We start from the raw sequence: 17,474 nt of genomic DNA, 5'->3' as shown, positions 1-17,474 counted from the left end.
AAGTTATGCCTCAACAGATCGGAAAAAGTTCTCAACCCTGACTGTGTTTTTGCCATCCCGCTCTCAGTTAGCAATATGCGAGCAATGTAAGCAGTGCACGCTAGTGCAGATACGCTTTGAGGTTGTTTTTTTTTTCCTGACAAATAAACTCGATTTAATTGATGGAATCAATTAGTCTTACAAACCTGAACTGCTAACTTTCTTGCCTCCCCCTCAGGGGTCTCTTACTCCTACGTGCAAGGTGGGCAAATGCTGGATGAGGACGTGATGGTGGACACGAAGACACACGCACACCGCTGGAGGAGATGGCTTCCAAACAGCCCGCGGAACATGGACAGTAACAGGGCCAGTCCGGAGCAGGAGCAGGAACGCGAGGAGGAGGAGGAGGCGGTGGCGGCGCAGGAGGAGGCGGAAGCCGAGCGCTTCCCGGGCCTGATTTCAGCCGAGGACGCCGACAACAGCTCACAAATTGAGGTAGATGTACGCATGTATTTTATTTGATGTTATTCCTCTGAGGACCATTTTATATTTATGAAAAAATGATATTATATATACTAATATTGTCATTTATTTCTGGTGAAGAAAATAATTCGGACCTCGGAAAACTTGTGCGACGCGTTTCCAAATTTAGACACCACTAGACTAAAAGAACATTTTAGGAAAAGTGTTTCTCTGGATTTTAACGATCGTTCTCTTGTCGAGCATCTTCCATTAAAATCCACACTGCCTGACGCGGAGCTCATTCATCGAAAATAAATCCATAAAGTCCGCCGAGAAAAGTACTCAGCCGTCGCAAGAGCAGCTACGAATCGCTCCAGGCAATTAGATATTTGCAAATGAAGTGCGTGGATTAATATCGGATCCCGAATCAGGATTACGGGGCCTCATTTGTTCGCCCACCTTTATGCAGGCGGTGGGTTTTGAAATTGGAACCAGAAGGCAAGACAGGAAATTAGCCCAATGTGGCACAAGAAGTTGGTGAAGCTACCGATGAAAAATAGTCGGGGGCTGTTTTCTGGGACGATGTAAATTAAAGATACCGGGGCCATGTACTCCACGGCCTGCGCACGGCACCAACGCGTTCTGCCGTAATGACGCCGGCCTCCCTCGGAGGGGGTTGAGGCAGCTCATTATATACGTGTTTTTTTTCTTTCTTTCTTTCTTTCCTTCCTCTCAGCGGCTTCTAATGGGTTCACAAGACCATGTCTCTCACCGAGGGAGGGAGAGGGAGCTTTGATCATCAGCTGTAAACGTCCAAACGCACCCCCCCCCCCAACACACACACACACACACGGAAACATCAAGTCATTTAAACACACATTGATACATAGACACGGTATGGCGTATGAAGCGCTGCCCTCCACAAGCGAAAATGCCGTTTGCGTGCACTCGCCCTCGAGGTCCGGCCAGCTGTTTGGCAGACGCTTGCGTGAGACAACACGCGACGCAGAGTTAAAGTTTGTTTGGCACTGCTGAATGGCTTGTTAACAATCACTTACTCCACTTTTCCCTTGTATCACCTTTATGGCCACTTTACACCACTGAAGAAATCGCTCCATCTTTTTTATGGACTCTATGCTGCAGTGGGAGGTTGTATTTGGGTTAACCGGTGCCACCCAGCCAGCTTTGGATCCCTCTCACCTGGAAGCGCGGGTTTATAAAAGTGTCGGCACAGTGACAGCAGACGCCGTGGCGCCTGGAGCCGGTGAATCACTCGTTCTCCAGGTCATTAACCCCAATTGAGACCGTTGGCCAAGATGGCATTGAGCAAGAAGAAGGAATTGTGAGCAAGAGTCAGCGAGATTTAATTGGAGAGTCTGTGTTCAGACGTGCTTGGAGTCAAAGTCGGACGCATTCATATAGATTTAACAGCTGAACAGTGTTTCAAATGTGAAAGAGCCCAAAATTCGGGAAACTGAATTCTGTGTTGACGACACACAGAAGGATTTGTTCTCCAGGAAGTTTATGTTCAACGATGCCCGATGATTTTACAAGCAGATTAGGGAGGGGAAAAAAAATCATCCAGCACACCCCACGTCGCAAGATAATCATTCAGGATCATCTTTCCGGGACGTCTGATCATCATCAATTGCTGACTTGAATAGAAAGAGAGAGTTAGGGAGGGGAAAAAAAATCATCCAGCACACCCCACGTCGCAAGATAATCATTCAGGATCATCTTTCCGGGACGTCTGATCATCAATTGCTGACTTGAATAGAAAGAGAGAAAAAAAGGTGCAAGTTCAGACAGATTATCAGATCAACCTGATTTCATATTCTTTCCTCCAAAGACCTTCTCAGTACATTCTGTTTTCTTTGCTTCCCAAATAGTTCACAGATAAAGTACAGCTTATGAAATGAATTGTTCTGGAAGAAATTTCTTAACTGGAAAATGTTGTAAGTAGAGACACGTTTTCCATGTAAATGCCCTAATTCGTTCCAGCACCCGCCAAAATTCAGACCTAAATGTTTTGTAAAGCATAAAAGTGCATCAAAGTATGTGAAAAATACCTTTTACAATTAGATTGTTGGACAATAAATGAAAGTTGTCCATAATGTAAAAACAAAGAATAGAGTAAAGAATAAAAATGAGGGTCATTGAACTTTTAACTGCGTCCTCATCGTTTTTAGTCCATGCTCCCTCTCAGAAGTGGTTTTTGCCTGGCGTTTTGTCAAGAACTGCTTTTGTCGGCTTTTAACAAGCCTTCGAAAATGTCCAAGGCAAACATCAGCATAGCATTAGCCAATGGGATGCCTGGATAATGCTCTGGAGTAGCCAATGGCAGAGCAACTATAAGTATGTTGCATTCAATAAACTCAGAGCTGCGAGTAGCAGCCTATACTATATTTTTACCTTTCGTATCTTAAAATTTATTTCGGAACAAGAGGCAATATTTTCCAGTTGTGGCGTTTCGAAACTTGAAAATTTCATATGAAGAGACGTTCGGCAGTAGAGGTACCGCTGTATTTATTCCGAATAAAAAAATGCAAAAGCATGACAATGAGTAGAATCGCAATAGGTTTACGCTGGCTGCCCAACATTTTTCAGCTTGATCATCTGCTTGCGTCCACAGCGGATGCGGGGTGCTGACCTCGGACCTTGGCAAACCGTTTGAGAAAGCCGCTCACAGTTGTCCGTCACAATTTGGGGGTCTGCTCTCCGAGTGGCATCAATGCACAAACCGAGCAGACGAGCATGGCGCATGCCGCGGCCCACGCCCTGCTGGATGTTACATTCTACACCCTCCTCCTTTTCCAAATACTGCATCGTATGTCGACACCGCTTCGGAGAGCCCAGACAGATATATTCCTCCCCCTGCGCTCCTTCCCAAAGCACTCGCGTCTATTCTGCGGCCTCTTTTTCACACCCTGCTGCTCATATTTACACTACGTTGGTCTGTCTTGAGGCTTTAACCGATGGCAGACGTGACGCTTTGCCAGGAAAAGCAAACTGGAGTATGTGGGGTCCGACCAGGGACCCTGATTGTGTGGCTCCTTCTAATGTGCGGTAATGGGAGGTGCGCTTTACAGCAGTGAGATTTCATGTCTGCGGCCACACGCACGGAGGGCCTTTTGAGTAGGGAATTCCCACAGCTCGGATTCCCAGTACTGCTCTTCGCTGAGGTTGCGTGCCCGTGCGCCGTGGTGGGCAGTGTCCAACTCCAACCACTTTTGTTATTAATTCACCATTTTGTTTCGGACTCAGTTCACCCCACCAAAACAACTGGAACAGGTTGTTTTGATAGCGTAAATTCAACTGCCTCTCTGACTCAACTTTATTTACATAGCGCGTTCACAACAACCGCAGCTGGAACAGAGCACTGTACACAAACTTCACATAATAACAATAATCGAGTGAGAAATGACCAGACAAAATAAAAATACATCATCGCTCACTTCACAATCGGCACGTCACAATATGGCAGATGTACCCTGTCGTTGGTGGGTCGGTGTTCTGGAGTCTTTTTTTCGTGGGGTCTACACATGACAAAAAAAGCAGTTTCCTGCAAAGGGACAAATCAAGACGGTCTAAAAAGCCCTTTAAAAAGCAGGCTGCCATTTCGGCATTGTCTCTCATCAGAGGAACATTAAAGCGGTGCTTGTTAAAAAAAGGACAGACTTTTATTGTTTCCTGCCCCAAAATTAGGAAGATGGTGCTTGTGTCATGGGGGCTTACTGTTGCTATGCTCCTCCATGCCTGCAATCGTAAGATGCACCACACACAGCTGCACCTTTTTAGCTCCAAAATCTTGTGAAAAAGTTACTGTTTCAGGGACTCCACTTTTAAATGGGAGGTTGTTTATCGGAACTCCTACAGTAATATTGGGACACATCCCACAAGTGCGACAAACTTTAATTAAAGCAAAAACTTGAGATAAGTGGGTGATTTATAGTCCCTTTTGGGGAATACATGACTCGCCTCCACATCGTATTAGCCTCGGAATACGAGACTGGAGATAAGAAATATCTCATTCCAAACGGGTGTTCCCCTCTCAGTGATTTGATTTAAGCCAACACAGCCGGGCGCCTTTCATCAGCGCTAAGGCAGACAAATCAAGTCAGAAGAAGAAAACTCCCACAGGGGCAGCCTGAATCAGCGCTTTTTTTTTTTTTTTTTGGAAGAGAGATGTTGTAAATGGGTTCGAGCATCCAGACGATAAGCACGGGATATTTTGGGAAATGGTCTTGGGAGGAGTACGAAAGGTCAGAGAAGGACACCTGGTGACCTCGGGCCAGCCATGATTGTTGGCGGAGAGGGGCTGCTAATCAAAACGGCATTCTGGCCCCAAATACATTGTAAATGTTACGATGATTCTGTGTATATCCAACACAATGCACGACAGTTACCGCATCATTGTGTTTCAGACTCTGACTTGAAAGTGGCTGTGGATCTTCACCCAGGCTAGCTGATCATGTCAAGGGCTGGGAAATCCTCGTTGGGGGCGCAGTTTTGTAAATTAGTAACAGCGGAGGTGGAAATACAGAACTCACCCCTCACAGACAACAAAAAAAAATATATATATATATATGGTTGTTTCGTTTCACCTTTGACCTTTGACGGGTGGCTAGGCACTCCAGAGAAACCAGGAAATGTAAATAAGCCATTGAAAAGTCCATCCTCCATATGTCTCGTTTAACTAGACAGACGGGCAAGATTAGCTTGAGTATAATTTTAGATTACGTCATTGCGTGTCGGCGAATTACAGTCCGCCATCTGGCGCTCCTCCAACAGATGTGGGATCTAAAAAACACGGAGTGCATCCCAATTAAAAAAAAAAAAGGCAAGAAATTAGGATGCTACAATATTTATTTTTGTCAAATTGCAGAGTCGTTATCTTGTGTTGTTTCTCCACCCACCCCCACACCCCCACGCAGGAAGACACGGACCACAACTACTACACATCCAAAATATATAGCCCGACGGATCCGACAAGCAAGGGCTTGTGGGTAAACATCGAGCAGATGGACAAGGAGAAAGTGAAGATTCACGGGATTCTGTCCAACACGCACAGACAAGCAGCGGTAAGTCGACCCAACGACGACCGAGTCACACGTTCATTGATTTTCCTACGCTTGGATGTTTGGTAGAGAATGACATCAAAGTTTGGGTCCTGCACAGAAAAAAAAAAAAAAAGCAATTTGAGGTCATTTGTGCTTTGGGAGAAGTCTCAATTAGTTAATAAAGTCAGAAACTATAGCTGGAAATAATCATCACTTTCAGCCCTGCTTTCCATCTGTGGCCCGCAGTTAAACTTTGATTTACGTTTCCAAAATGAAAGAAGTCGTCATTAATGCAATTTGGTGTTTGCGGTGGAATGCTAATATCCAATCCCCCTGGTAAAATATCGATGGAAACTCGATTCGCTCACAAGCTGTCGTATGGACTCGACGAAAGGAGGAAAATTACAGTTCTGCATTTGATCGGATTTCATCACAAAAGCAATTACCGTGCTCGCAGCAGGGCGTTCAAAATAAACCTTGACAATGAGCCCCATGCTGCTTCACCATATCATAAGACAAAGACGTTATTCTATGATCACATGTTGCAGCCTGTTTTGGGAAATGTCCGTTCGTCAAATTAACCCTTTCAGGGACAACGGTTAAACAGACGAAAGGGTAAAAGTTAAAAAAAAAAAAAAAAGCCATGAAAGATTTCTGCATTTTGCATTCTACTCATTTCCCTTCAACTGGTGACGGGTTGAGCCTCGCATTGGTACAAGGGCGTCTGGCTTTGAGCTGATTCTCTTCCCTAAAGCAAATTGGCTCTGACTTTCGCTTTTGTCCTGTGGAAAAAAAAATTGAGAAGCACGTCTCGTCCAGGCCGTGAGATGAAGTGAAACTATACGTGCCTCCAATTCGGCAGCGGTGTTGCATTTCAAATGAACCCGAGTTTCACAGGCCGGCTTTACGGGTTGCATTTGTTGTATTTACAAGTGCCCCCTGGTGGCCAAGGCCTGCACAACAGAAGGAGATACACAATGTCTATTGAGTTTTGTATGAAATTTACTGTCAAACTCAACATAAAATGAAGAGAATTCGATGCGTATTAAAAGAAATGTCTCAAAAAGTCTGGTTAGCCTTTTATGTTAACGAACAAAGCAGACATGTCGTCGTTGGTGTTTATTGGACAGACATTGCCTCCATCCGGATCCCGGCATCGCGAATATTTTGACCTAATTTAATTTCATGCCTCCTTCTGCTTCTTTCTTCACAGAGAGTCAACCTGTCCTTTGATTTTCCTTTCTATGGACATTTTCTGCGTGAGATCACCGTGGCAACTGGAGGTAAGTCAACAATAAGTCAGTAGTTCACGATTTAAATGTTGTTATTGGATATGCCGCCTACGCTCCCAGGGTGCGCGTAGACACATTTTACTGCGCTGTGGTTTGGCTGGGGAACGGTGTCGGGATTCATAAACTGCAGAGGCATTTCAAAAATGTACTGCGTCGTGTGTCTGTGTTCGCCATGATTGATTTTTTTTTTTTTTTAAGACCGTGGCTGCCGTACAGCAACATCATAGCACTGAAAAGGATCCAAACAGCAAAGGCGTTTCTGACAGGTTGCGAAGTCAATCTCATAAGATATGTACCCAAGTCATTGTTATGACACATGACCATTTGCAGTTCTCACCTCGGCGGCAAAGTCTGCTCGTAAAAGTGGATAAAACCCCCCACCCCGCCCTACACTACGTGCCAAATTGAACTGGAGGGGAAAGTAGGCCTTGGGTTTGGACTGGAAACAGGAGCGGGTCTGCCAACTGGCTTCGCCGACATTGATAAGGCGGCGGCGATATCAGAAGGCGGGTGTGTATGTGTGTCTAAGACTAAGAGTTGACACGGCCGCACGGGGGGGGGGAAAAAATTGTTTCCGTTCATACAAATCATGTCAAACTCTGCCGAAAGCAGACAAAAGAAAAGTAGCTGAAACTACGGGAATATCGTGCGTTGTGTTTAAGAATATTGACGACGCACAGTTTCTCCAGCTCTAAAAATGCTGACGTCAAGAGAAAAGGGGAAGCGTCAAAAGGCCTGAGTTCAACTTTAAAGAGGCAGTGCCACGTTAATTATTGAAGCAGGGGAACACATAAAATTTTTTGTTCTACCAGTTGAAAATGGAGTAAAAGAACACATCAGGTATTTATCATTGCACAGATTTTGTGCACCGTATTTTTTGCACTATAAGGCGCTTCTGAATATATAAGGCGCATCTTCGATGAATGGCCTATTTTAAAACTGTTTTCATATATAGGGCGCATTGCATTATAAGGCGCAAAGAATAGAAGCTACAATATAATACAATTACTGTATTTTCCGCACTATAAGGCGCACCTAAAAGCATTCAATTTTCTCAAAAGCCGACAGTGCACCTTATAATCCGATGCGGCTTATATATGAATCAATGTTCTGATTTCCTGCACATAGTATTCTAGCTTCTATTCTATGCGCCTTATGATGCGGAGCGCTCTACATATGAAAACAGTTTTAAAAATAGGCCATTCATTGAAGATGCGCCTTTTAGTGAAGAAAATACGGTCCTATTGAACTTAGGATCGTCGAGCTGTATCACTGTAACAAACATCCTTGACACCAAGTACCACTTTCCTATGACTCAGCGCTTTGGCAGCATGTTGTTTTCTATTATGACATGACAGAAACACAAGGCCGAGGATCGTTTCCGCAGTAGGAAAATTTCAAATTACAATTCGTGAATTGAAACCCGCAAATAAGTGTGGGTTCGTTGTGCTTAATGTTGTGTCCAATGAGTATCAGGATTCTTACCAGACAGCTGAGGGACGTACAGAAGACAGATATGAGCCCAGACAATGGGAAAGAGGTTAGGAAATAGGATGAGACCGAGCCAAACGGTCAGGATGTGTAGGAAAGACGTTTAATTCTCCCCTCCTGAAGCTGTGTTTTACGTACGCCGTCCCAAGCGCCGCTTTTCGAGAACTTCCAAAGAAAACATCAAGCGGAAATGAGCGCACCCACTTAACTGGAGCTTCACTTTATTGGTGTTTACACAAGCTCTCTTTGTTTTTCCTCTGCCTGATACCCATTGATCGCATCTGCTCGGGGTCACCGGAGAGTGATGGCACGCACGTCCCAAGAGTTTTTGTTTACTCGAGCTTTCTTTCATTTGTAATTGATAGAAAAGCCATACAGTCCATTAAGTGCTTTCCAGGGGACGTGTGCACACATCCATCAATGATGGACCACATTAAGTGGACCGCAATCAAAATACAACATTTAAGAGCCACAAAGACCTCATCTCATCAGCTTGTAGACTTTTATAGAATCACGGTCGCATTATGTCACCCGGTCGTTACCGGGTCAGCGCAAGTGCTTACGAAATGTATTGGGCCAAAATCCAAACTAAAGATTTTGCCAAAGCACCCATGAACATGAGCATGCTCATTGTGTAAATGTGTTTTACCGTTCTGCTGGAATTCAATATTGCAGTACTTTATTTAAAAAAAACTAAAACAAAAAAACATACAGTAATGACAATTAAATAGAATGTAAAAAAAAATGTTATGCATCATGATTTGATGCTTTAATTCAATAAACGTTGTGTATCTCCTTCTGCTGTGCATGCCTTGGCCACCAGGGGGCACTAAATACAACAATGAAGACTTTTACAGCTAAGGTCAGTAAGATGCAGTCATTGAAGTCTTTTTATTTTCAGTCGGATAGAAAGTAATTGCCTGGGAGGATTGTTAGATTGTCAGGCTACCACTGGGTAAAAAGTAGCGCGTCATTGATGTTCGTTTTGTTCGCCAGTTTGTGGCTTTTTGCATTGTGTCTCCCCTAACGTGTAATTTGGCTCACCCGTAAATTGAGCTTCCGCTGTATTGACTTTTACATTTCCGAACATGAAAGGAGTTTCAGTGGCTCCAATTTGGATATCAGTGTTTGAATTTAATTTGGGATGATTCATTCTTGTTTAAAAACGTTGTCACATCACTGGAATGGAAAGAGTACGTTTTAAAGGGCTTCATCTTACTGGATAGTCATTTCTCATGGGTATGTTTTGATTCCTGTAGATGTAATCGCCTTGTCTCAATGCATTTACCTTACTCATGTACTAAACCAGCGGTCCCCAACCCCCGGTCTGTGGATCGGTACCGGTCCTTGAGTCATTTGGTACTGGGCCGCACAGAAAGAATAAATAACTTAGATTACAACAACTTAATTTTTATTTATTTCGGAATCTTAAAGATATTTTATTTTGAAAATTTACCGGATTCTCTGTTACATCCGTTTACAATACGTCACTCTTGACGCAGGTCAAGCCGCGCTTCTCGGTCACATGATAGGTTAGCACTAAAATGAAACCCGGGAACGAGCAAAATGAGTAAAAAAACAAACGTCTTTGGAAAGTTTCTTTGGGAAGGGGATGATTCGTATTCATTATTATGTTTCGAAAAGATCACAGTTTTCATGCGGGTCATATCATATGATATTGTTGTATTTATCCGCCACACCTTAAAGGCCTGTCCCTGAAAATATTGTCTGACTTTAAACCAGTCCGTGGAGCAAAAAAGTTTGGGGACCGCTGTACTAAACGACTAACAAAGAGCGACGAACTGATTTCCCATCTTTTAAGTAGAAGACACAAACCCTTTCAAGGACAGCGGTCAACACAGTGGACAGCTTATCATGCTATCAGGTATCAGGGTACATGAAAGTGTTAATAAACATATTTAGTCGGGAGAGATGCTCAACCGAAACGAAGGAAAGGAAGAAGCCAAAGCCTGAGAGGGCCTGCAGGCGCAAGATAGCCGCCTCCACCTAATTCTCTACCTCACTCTCCTCTTTCCATCTCTGTCTGGAGGAATGCCTTCTTTATCTGCTCGCCACCACCCAAATGTGTTTTTTTTTTCTCAACGCCACCTTGACATCGCCATTGGGGGAAGAAAATCAGCAGGTGCCTATCATGATAAGAGATTTGTGGGATTTTTTTTTTTTTAAAGTTTATTCCACCCAGACGTAACTAAGCATCTTCGGAATATTTGGCCGAGAGTCGTCATTGAGGCTCTTTGATGTGATAATCGCTGGCTGGGAGGTTGTGGTTTTTCGCCATCAAGACTCAAGAGTGGAAAAATGCCGGCTGCCTCGCCGAGTGTCTTCTGATTTTTAAGATCCTCAAGCCCACCGACACTCTCCACAAACACGCACACACGCACACTTTGGGGCTGGTTTCACTACTATGAACTGAAAACGGTTGAAAACCGTGTCGCTCTGAAGGTTTCTTTCACATCTTAGCAAGATCTCACGACACACCAACAAACAAAAAACGAATTAAAATGTACCTTGAATTCAGATTTTAATTTGTTCCTAGGTGGTCAAACTTTTCTTTAATAAGGAAAAATAGCACTGCTTTGCATAAAAACCAGAATGAAATCAACAATCGAGTCGAGTAATTGCGATACATACGGTCGGATCGGTGTGTTGATTAGGCGCCTTTGATGGGCGTGACCGAGTGAGTGATAGCAGGTAACTGGAGTTGGTAAATCTTTGTGTGAGTGGCTGGTGTGAGCTGTGGCTTACAGCAGCTCCTTGTACATGTTGCTATGTTAGATTTGTGTGTCGGACTCTTTGTCCCGTTCAATAAATGTCTTGAAGTGTGAAACTAAAGCACTCACACATGGAATGGCATTACTGTCCTTCAATAGCTTTTTTTTTTCCACTGCAGTTAATCGGCAGCGTAGCTGTAGCTCGTTTGCGACCCAGATTTTGGCTTGAAGCGCACAAAGCAAAATAATTGAAGCGACAGCTCAGACTGGAAAAACTTGGATGTCAAGTTACCGTGCAATATTTTTTATTTTTTTACTACGACAAGCGTTAATACAAGATGGATGGCTGGATCACTTGCAGGTGTAGCTGATGTGACTTAAATATACTTTGGATGCACAGCTTGCAGTATTTTAATGTTGTTTTTAAATTGTTTAAACTGTGGTAGCACACATTTGGGCCAACATTGGATTGAGAATATGTGAATGGAAATGCATCCTGCTAGTGGCACTTGGCTAAACTCTATTGACATCCTAAACGGCACATATTTGGGATTATTGCTGAGGTGAATCCTGGCGATGAAATCAGACTCTCGATTCCTCAAATGTGCAGCTTTTGCAGTTCTTCCCTGATTTATGCTCCACTGGTTGGATGGACACACTCGAATGATCTCGCCGTCTGCTTTCATTTGCATTCAAGGGCTGGATTTCTTTTCCAGAAGCCGCGTTTGTCGTTGTTCATTTGTGTGATTTGCAGAAATGTTAAAAACACCATTTTTTTGGTAGGGGGGGTGGGAATACAATGTAAGCAAATCAGGAGACTTTGACACCACTAAATAAAGTCACACGCTAACCCACCACCGCACCCTAGGCCTCTCTTGTACCCTGCGCTGACTGTGCACAATTTCACGTCTTCTTTGCAGGGAGGTCTTAACGGAAAGATTGATTCCCCTCCCGGCATGTTCTCCTCCCGCTTGTCACTGTGAGAGATGTGTGTATGTAGGCCTCCCCTTGCTGCATGCCATGAAATAAGAGTCTCCAGCTTTAGTCTCAATGAGAATCTCCCTCTCCGGGGTGTTATCAACCAAACATGCAAAATATGTTATATGCGCTTTTTCTATGGTGTGACGCTTTAATCTTCAGACAGTTAAAAAATAAATAAATAAATAAAACATTTTTTGATTGAGTATACGGTGAACACTGATGACATACTTGAACTAAAATGGGGGTCGGCAAGCCGCGGCTCAAGAGCCACTTGCGGCTCTTTAGCGCCGCCCTAGTGGCTCCCTGGAGTTTTTTCAAACATTTTTGAAAATTGAAAAAGATGGGGGAAGGAAATATATATATATTTAAAATATGGTTTCAGTAAAAGGACAAACATGACACAAACATCCTTAATGTCTTCCACTGCTGTAAAAATGTGTCGAATAAATATTACATTTCGACATTTCTGTCAACAAGGTTTTGCGTCATAGCCTGCGACACAGGTTTCTATTAGCAGGGCGGGATGTGAGTCAGGTGGCTGTCGTAAAAAAACAAAAAAACATTTCATGTACAATTCACTGAGGGTACTGGCAAAGAAAGGGAATCTGGAGGGCCGAGAGAAGCATTTTTAAACTGTACATGTGAGTTACGATTGTTAACACGCTGCAAAAGTGCATCCCATGCCTCATTCATCTTAGCAGCTGTTATGGCTGTTGCTCATTATTGCATGCGTGTGGAAGTGTGTGCGTGTCCGCGCGTGTGCGGTAACGGGTCGATCACGGGAGGTTGGTTGATTCAAAAATAGATCTTCGATCAAAAAAGGTTGGGCGGGGTGCCCAACCTTTTTCTCCAGATGCACTGCAGGGGAAAAAATTAATGAATCATGAAGGCTCATTGTGTGTTTGTAGCCAACTTAGTCATCTTGATAGTAGGCTAATATAGCTAATATGGATACATACAGCGTGTGTTGCCTTCATTATAAGGTTTATATAAGGCGTTTAATTTTTTGTGGCTCCAGACATATTTTGTTTTGTTTTTTCTGCAGCTCCAGACATATTTTTTGTTTTTTGGTTTTTTTTTTGGTCCAATATGGTTCTTTCAACTTTTTGGGTTTCCAACCCCTGAACTAAAGCAACCTGTCAACAGAACTAATAAATATATCCCCACAGCAATTGAAAATCTGCAATAATGGCCATCACAATTGTTTCCCATTGAGCGTTCATTTCCGTAAGCCCTGTCAAAGGCGTTTCAGAAAATGTGTCAGTACATCCAAGCGGCCTCGTGACCACAGACCACGTCTAACCGCATCAGTCCAGGACCTCCACATCCAGCAATTTCACCTCCCAAGATTGTTCGAGACAAGCCAAGGACAAAATCAACAACCTGATGAACTCGATGAGTTGCAACAAAATGGGATTGATGAAAATTTTCCATTTTCCGTTTAATGCGAAACGTTCCAACAAACTGCTACTTTAGCACATGAGCAGAAACGCATACAAACAGGACTTGCAGGAGTATAATTTCTCTGCTTGTGGGAACAATGATTAGCTGCCTGCATCCGTGATAGAACGAGGGCACATCACGAAATAGAACAGCTACACAGAATCCAGAGTCTGTGCTGTGGTCCGATAACAGGCCGCTAAGTGGTGCAGATCTGGTTTGTATCGAGCTCGGGGCGCGGGTGAGGAAAATTTCATTTGCGTGTCGCTCAGAGAATGCCAGGAAAGTTGCCATGTGTTTGGTTTGCACTCTCTGTGTGTTCATCTTGCTTGTGACCTAGTGATGATGCATGAGTCACTCGGCGTATATTTGCTCAAGGCCCCTCGCAATTTGCTCCTTCTGTTTCTGATAGAGGATGCTATTGCTAATTAAAACCATCACTAAAGCAGCCTGAAGACACACAAAACAACCGTTAAAACACGGAGGCTCGCCATAGTTTGTTCACCCAAGGACAAGGTAGTACATTTTAGCGATGGCAGATCACTTGTCCTCATTCGGGTGAGATCGGAATTAGGTCGCAAGCTAGCTATTTAATCACTTAGCTTCAATTGGTTCAACTTCTGTGGTGCTGCGTTATTTGTTTGCTTGTTGGTTTGTGACCTACTTAATTTTTTTATCGTTAGTTAGTTTGTCCATCTGTCACGCATTCACTCATTCATTAACTCCCTAGTTACTTCGTTACGTAACGCTAAATGGCGCGACTTCTGGGGTGTTCACATTTCGGTAGCACGTACAAGTGTTCTAATTCTTATGCTTGATCTCACGCAGGGTTCATCTACACAGGCGACGTGGTGCACAGGATGCTAACTGCCACGCAGTACATAGCCCCCCTTATGGCCAACTTCGACCCCAGCGTGTCAAGAAACTCCACCGTCATCTACTTTGACAACGGTAAAGCATTTTTTTTTCTTCTACAGTTTTATCCCAATATGTTACCTCATCACAGACTTTTAAACAAATCGCTCTTCTCTATGGCAAGGTGTGAAACCTTCTTGAGCCTCGAATGCTCCCATAAATCTTCACTTCAGGCTGAATGACATCGCGCTGCTGGTTATCCAGCACATTTGTCGTCATCTTATCCTGGGAGGCTGGGACAGACTGTGTGACCTTCTGAAGGGGAGCTCACCCAACTAGAACCACACTAATCCATTCTCAGCGCGCCGCCGAAATTGAAAATGATTTTTTGGGGTTTGTTCGTAAGAGACACTCGATGAGAAAGTGCAAAGGCGAGACCGAAGTGGTCGAATTGGGGATTAGCATTAAGATTAGTAGTGTGTATTCTTTTTAGCTAAAGTTAGCAGGTAATGAGATGGTACAAGAATATATTACATTTTGCTTTGGTTGCATACAAAAGTGCAGATCATCCATCATTTTGTCCATGCATATGCAAAAAACATCTGAATTTGAAACAAATGTACAAGGTGGCAATCTAAGATAATTTGCAGACTAAATTACGATGAATTCTTCTGGCCTTGCCAGTGGTCTGCGCTCCGCTGAGTGACGTGGAACGGTTTCATCCAAATGTGAGCTCATTTTAGTTACTTCACAACCTAGTTAAGTAATTTACTATTTATTTAGGTCATTTGTTGTTGTGTCTAATTTGTTTGTTTGCAGTTAGTTCGTACAGTTGTTAGCTACTTTCCTAATTAGTTTTGTTCATTTGTTAGTAAGTCTTTACCCGAGTTACCTGAATTAGTCCCTGGGTTTATTCTTGAATGTCAGTTTGCTCATTAGATGGTTACTTAGTTCGTAGTTATTTCACTAGCTAGCTAGTTTTTTTCATAAGCTAGTAAGTGAATAAGGTGTTGGTTGCTTTCTAATGTGTGAGCTCAATAGCTAGCTAGCTACTTAGCTCACCCGCCTGTTAGTTCGTTACTTGCAGAAGTTTGTAAGTTCATTAGCAAGGTAATTAATTCAAACTTCCACACATCAGTTAGTCAGTTTGTTAATAGTAGTTAGTTAATTTATCCATTTGTTAGATAGTTTGTTAGTTCGTGAGTTGTTTGTTCATTAGCTAGTTGGTCGTTTCGTCCCTCAGTCAGTCAGTCAGCCAGGTGCTTTGTTAGTGAATTTAATTTTGCTTGGATGTACATTCTTAGCAACATGGTGAAACTTGTGGTGTCTCGATTTAATTAAGTTTAATTTAATAAGAGTGTGTTGTTTTGTTTTGTTTTTTGTTACACACAAATGGATCCTTTGGGTGAAGGCTGCTCTACCGTAACTGCACATGAGAAATGCTAACAGATGTACGGTTAGGGTAGACTGTGATTGTCTACCATGCATGTGTAGTTGTGATAAGGCATTGACTATGTAGTCACCAAAATGATACTTAAAAGAATCCCGAAGAAGAAGAAAGCGAGAGTGGGATTTGTGTCTGCTTAGTAAGCTGATGTCATTAAAACACTAAAGCCCCGGCCATGGATAATTTAACTAAAATGAGGTTGCGGTCGTGCAATTTGTAGTTTGCGGATTCGCTTTTGTTTGTTTGGAGCTTGCGCAGCCTGCTGAGCTGGTAAGTGGAAATAGAAACAAGGCCACCGTGTGCTCTCTCTCCCCCCGCACCCCTCGGCCCAGTTTGCCCGGCGTCCTTCCCCTGCCGAAAGGGACCTGGATCAGGTCTAAGTCACTCACAGACCTCTTCCTCGTAGTGGAGGTGCAAACCGTCTTGACCTCATCCTTCAGTGCTGGCAGTCCCCCGTTTCCACACATGTATATCATTACTGGCTTTCCTGCCCCGCTGCTCTCCAGAGCTGTCAGCAGAAAGCTTGCTTTTACGTTAGATAGAAGCCCCCCGGCTGTAAAAATGGATGAGAGTGTTGGCAAACCTTGGCACTCCTTTGGGGAAGAATGGCTGTCACATCAGTGGGTTGCCCACAGTCTGCAGTAAAATGAAATAGCGTCAAAGCTAATGCCCGGGGGGGGGGTCCTACTAAATCCCTCACAAGCCTGCTACAAATAGTATCATATTACTGGACTTCTTATTTCCAGGGGTTCACTTACAGCTTTTGAGCTTTTATTTGATTACCCAAGCATGAATCTGAGGTGATTGTTTGATCACAATTGTCAGTTAGTGCGTGTGTTTGTTTGTCAGCTAGCTAGTTCATCTGTGCCTAAATCAATAAGTCAGTTTGTCTCTGTATGTCTGTTCATCCATTCATTACTAGTTGTTTTGGGTTGGTTGATTAGTACGGTAGTTTGTCAGTTTGCTCGTTTGGTAGTCATTCATTTGTTCAGATGGTATCTCACTGAGCGGTAAATGCTTGTAACACGAGTCAATTTGGGGTTTTCTCAGGGTTCGTAAAATGCTGCAAAGATGTTCGCGGACAGTTTTAACTTGTCCCAAACAGTTTCCTTGTCACCAAGAAATTTTGAGTGTGTTCGAAATTTAGAACACGTTCAAATTGTCTTGTTGTGTCAGCCCGTAATTTACTCAACATACATGGCAATTTTCCGCGGATCCGCGGAAATCCGCCGTTTTATTTCTTAAATTGATCATTTTTGTGAATCGTCTAAATCCGTTGAGAAAATTTTAGGGGCGGTCAGGTACCTTATCGTCGAGTTTTCACGAGCTCTCCCGAACAGTCTCTCCGTTTTCCGTTTGTAAACAGCCCTGCGATTGGACGTGTATGAAAGCTTCAACTAATCAGATCACTGAAGGCATTATTTGTTGCGGAAGTCGTAGCTCGATTATAAACGGCCCAGCGATTGGTTAACTACAAGCGATTGGACCAATCAAATTGCATGTAACATATTGTTTTACCTGATTCATGGCGGCCTGTTCGTCTCGCAAATTCATTGTTCTGGGATCGTTTTGAGCGGAATTATGAAATTTTTGACGAAAGATCAGGAGTCTTTAATCCTAGAAATTGACTCAAATGTCAAGAATAAATTCCGATAGGACTGGCTTGACAGAAAAGTCACTGTAAAGGTTAAAATTGGTTCCAAGTTCGACGAAGTTACAGAAGCTCTTGGACAAT

General features: G+C 43.3%; 1 protein-coding gene across 1 annotated transcript in view; it reads left to right on the top strand.

Annotated features, from left to right (window-relative positions):
- LOC109524105 (plexin domain-containing protein 2-like) overlaps positions 1 to 17,474 on the top strand; it is a 40,712-nt gene that overhangs the window by 12,659 nt on the left and 10,579 nt on the right. The window contains exons 3-5 of the mRNA XM_019883719.1: positions 5,376 to 5,522; positions 6,715 to 6,784; positions 14,266 to 14,388. Coding sequence (XP_019739278.1) covers positions 5,376 to 5,522; positions 6,715 to 6,784; positions 14,266 to 14,388 — 340 coding nt within the window. The remainder of the gene's footprint in view (positions 1 to 5,375; positions 5,523 to 6,714; positions 6,785 to 14,265; positions 14,389 to 17,474) is intronic.

The sequence above is a fragment of the Hippocampus comes genome, unplaced genomic scaffold (assembly GCF_001891065.2).
Source record: "Hippocampus comes isolate QL1 unplaced genomic scaffold, H_comes_QL1_v1.1 scaffold527, whole genome shotgun sequence".
Classification (NCBI taxonomy): domain Eukaryota; kingdom Metazoa; phylum Chordata; class Actinopteri; order Syngnathiformes; family Syngnathidae; genus Hippocampus; species Hippocampus comes.
The sequence above is the reverse complement of the archived record's forward strand: the minus strand, read 5'-3'. Positions and strand labels throughout refer to the sequence as shown.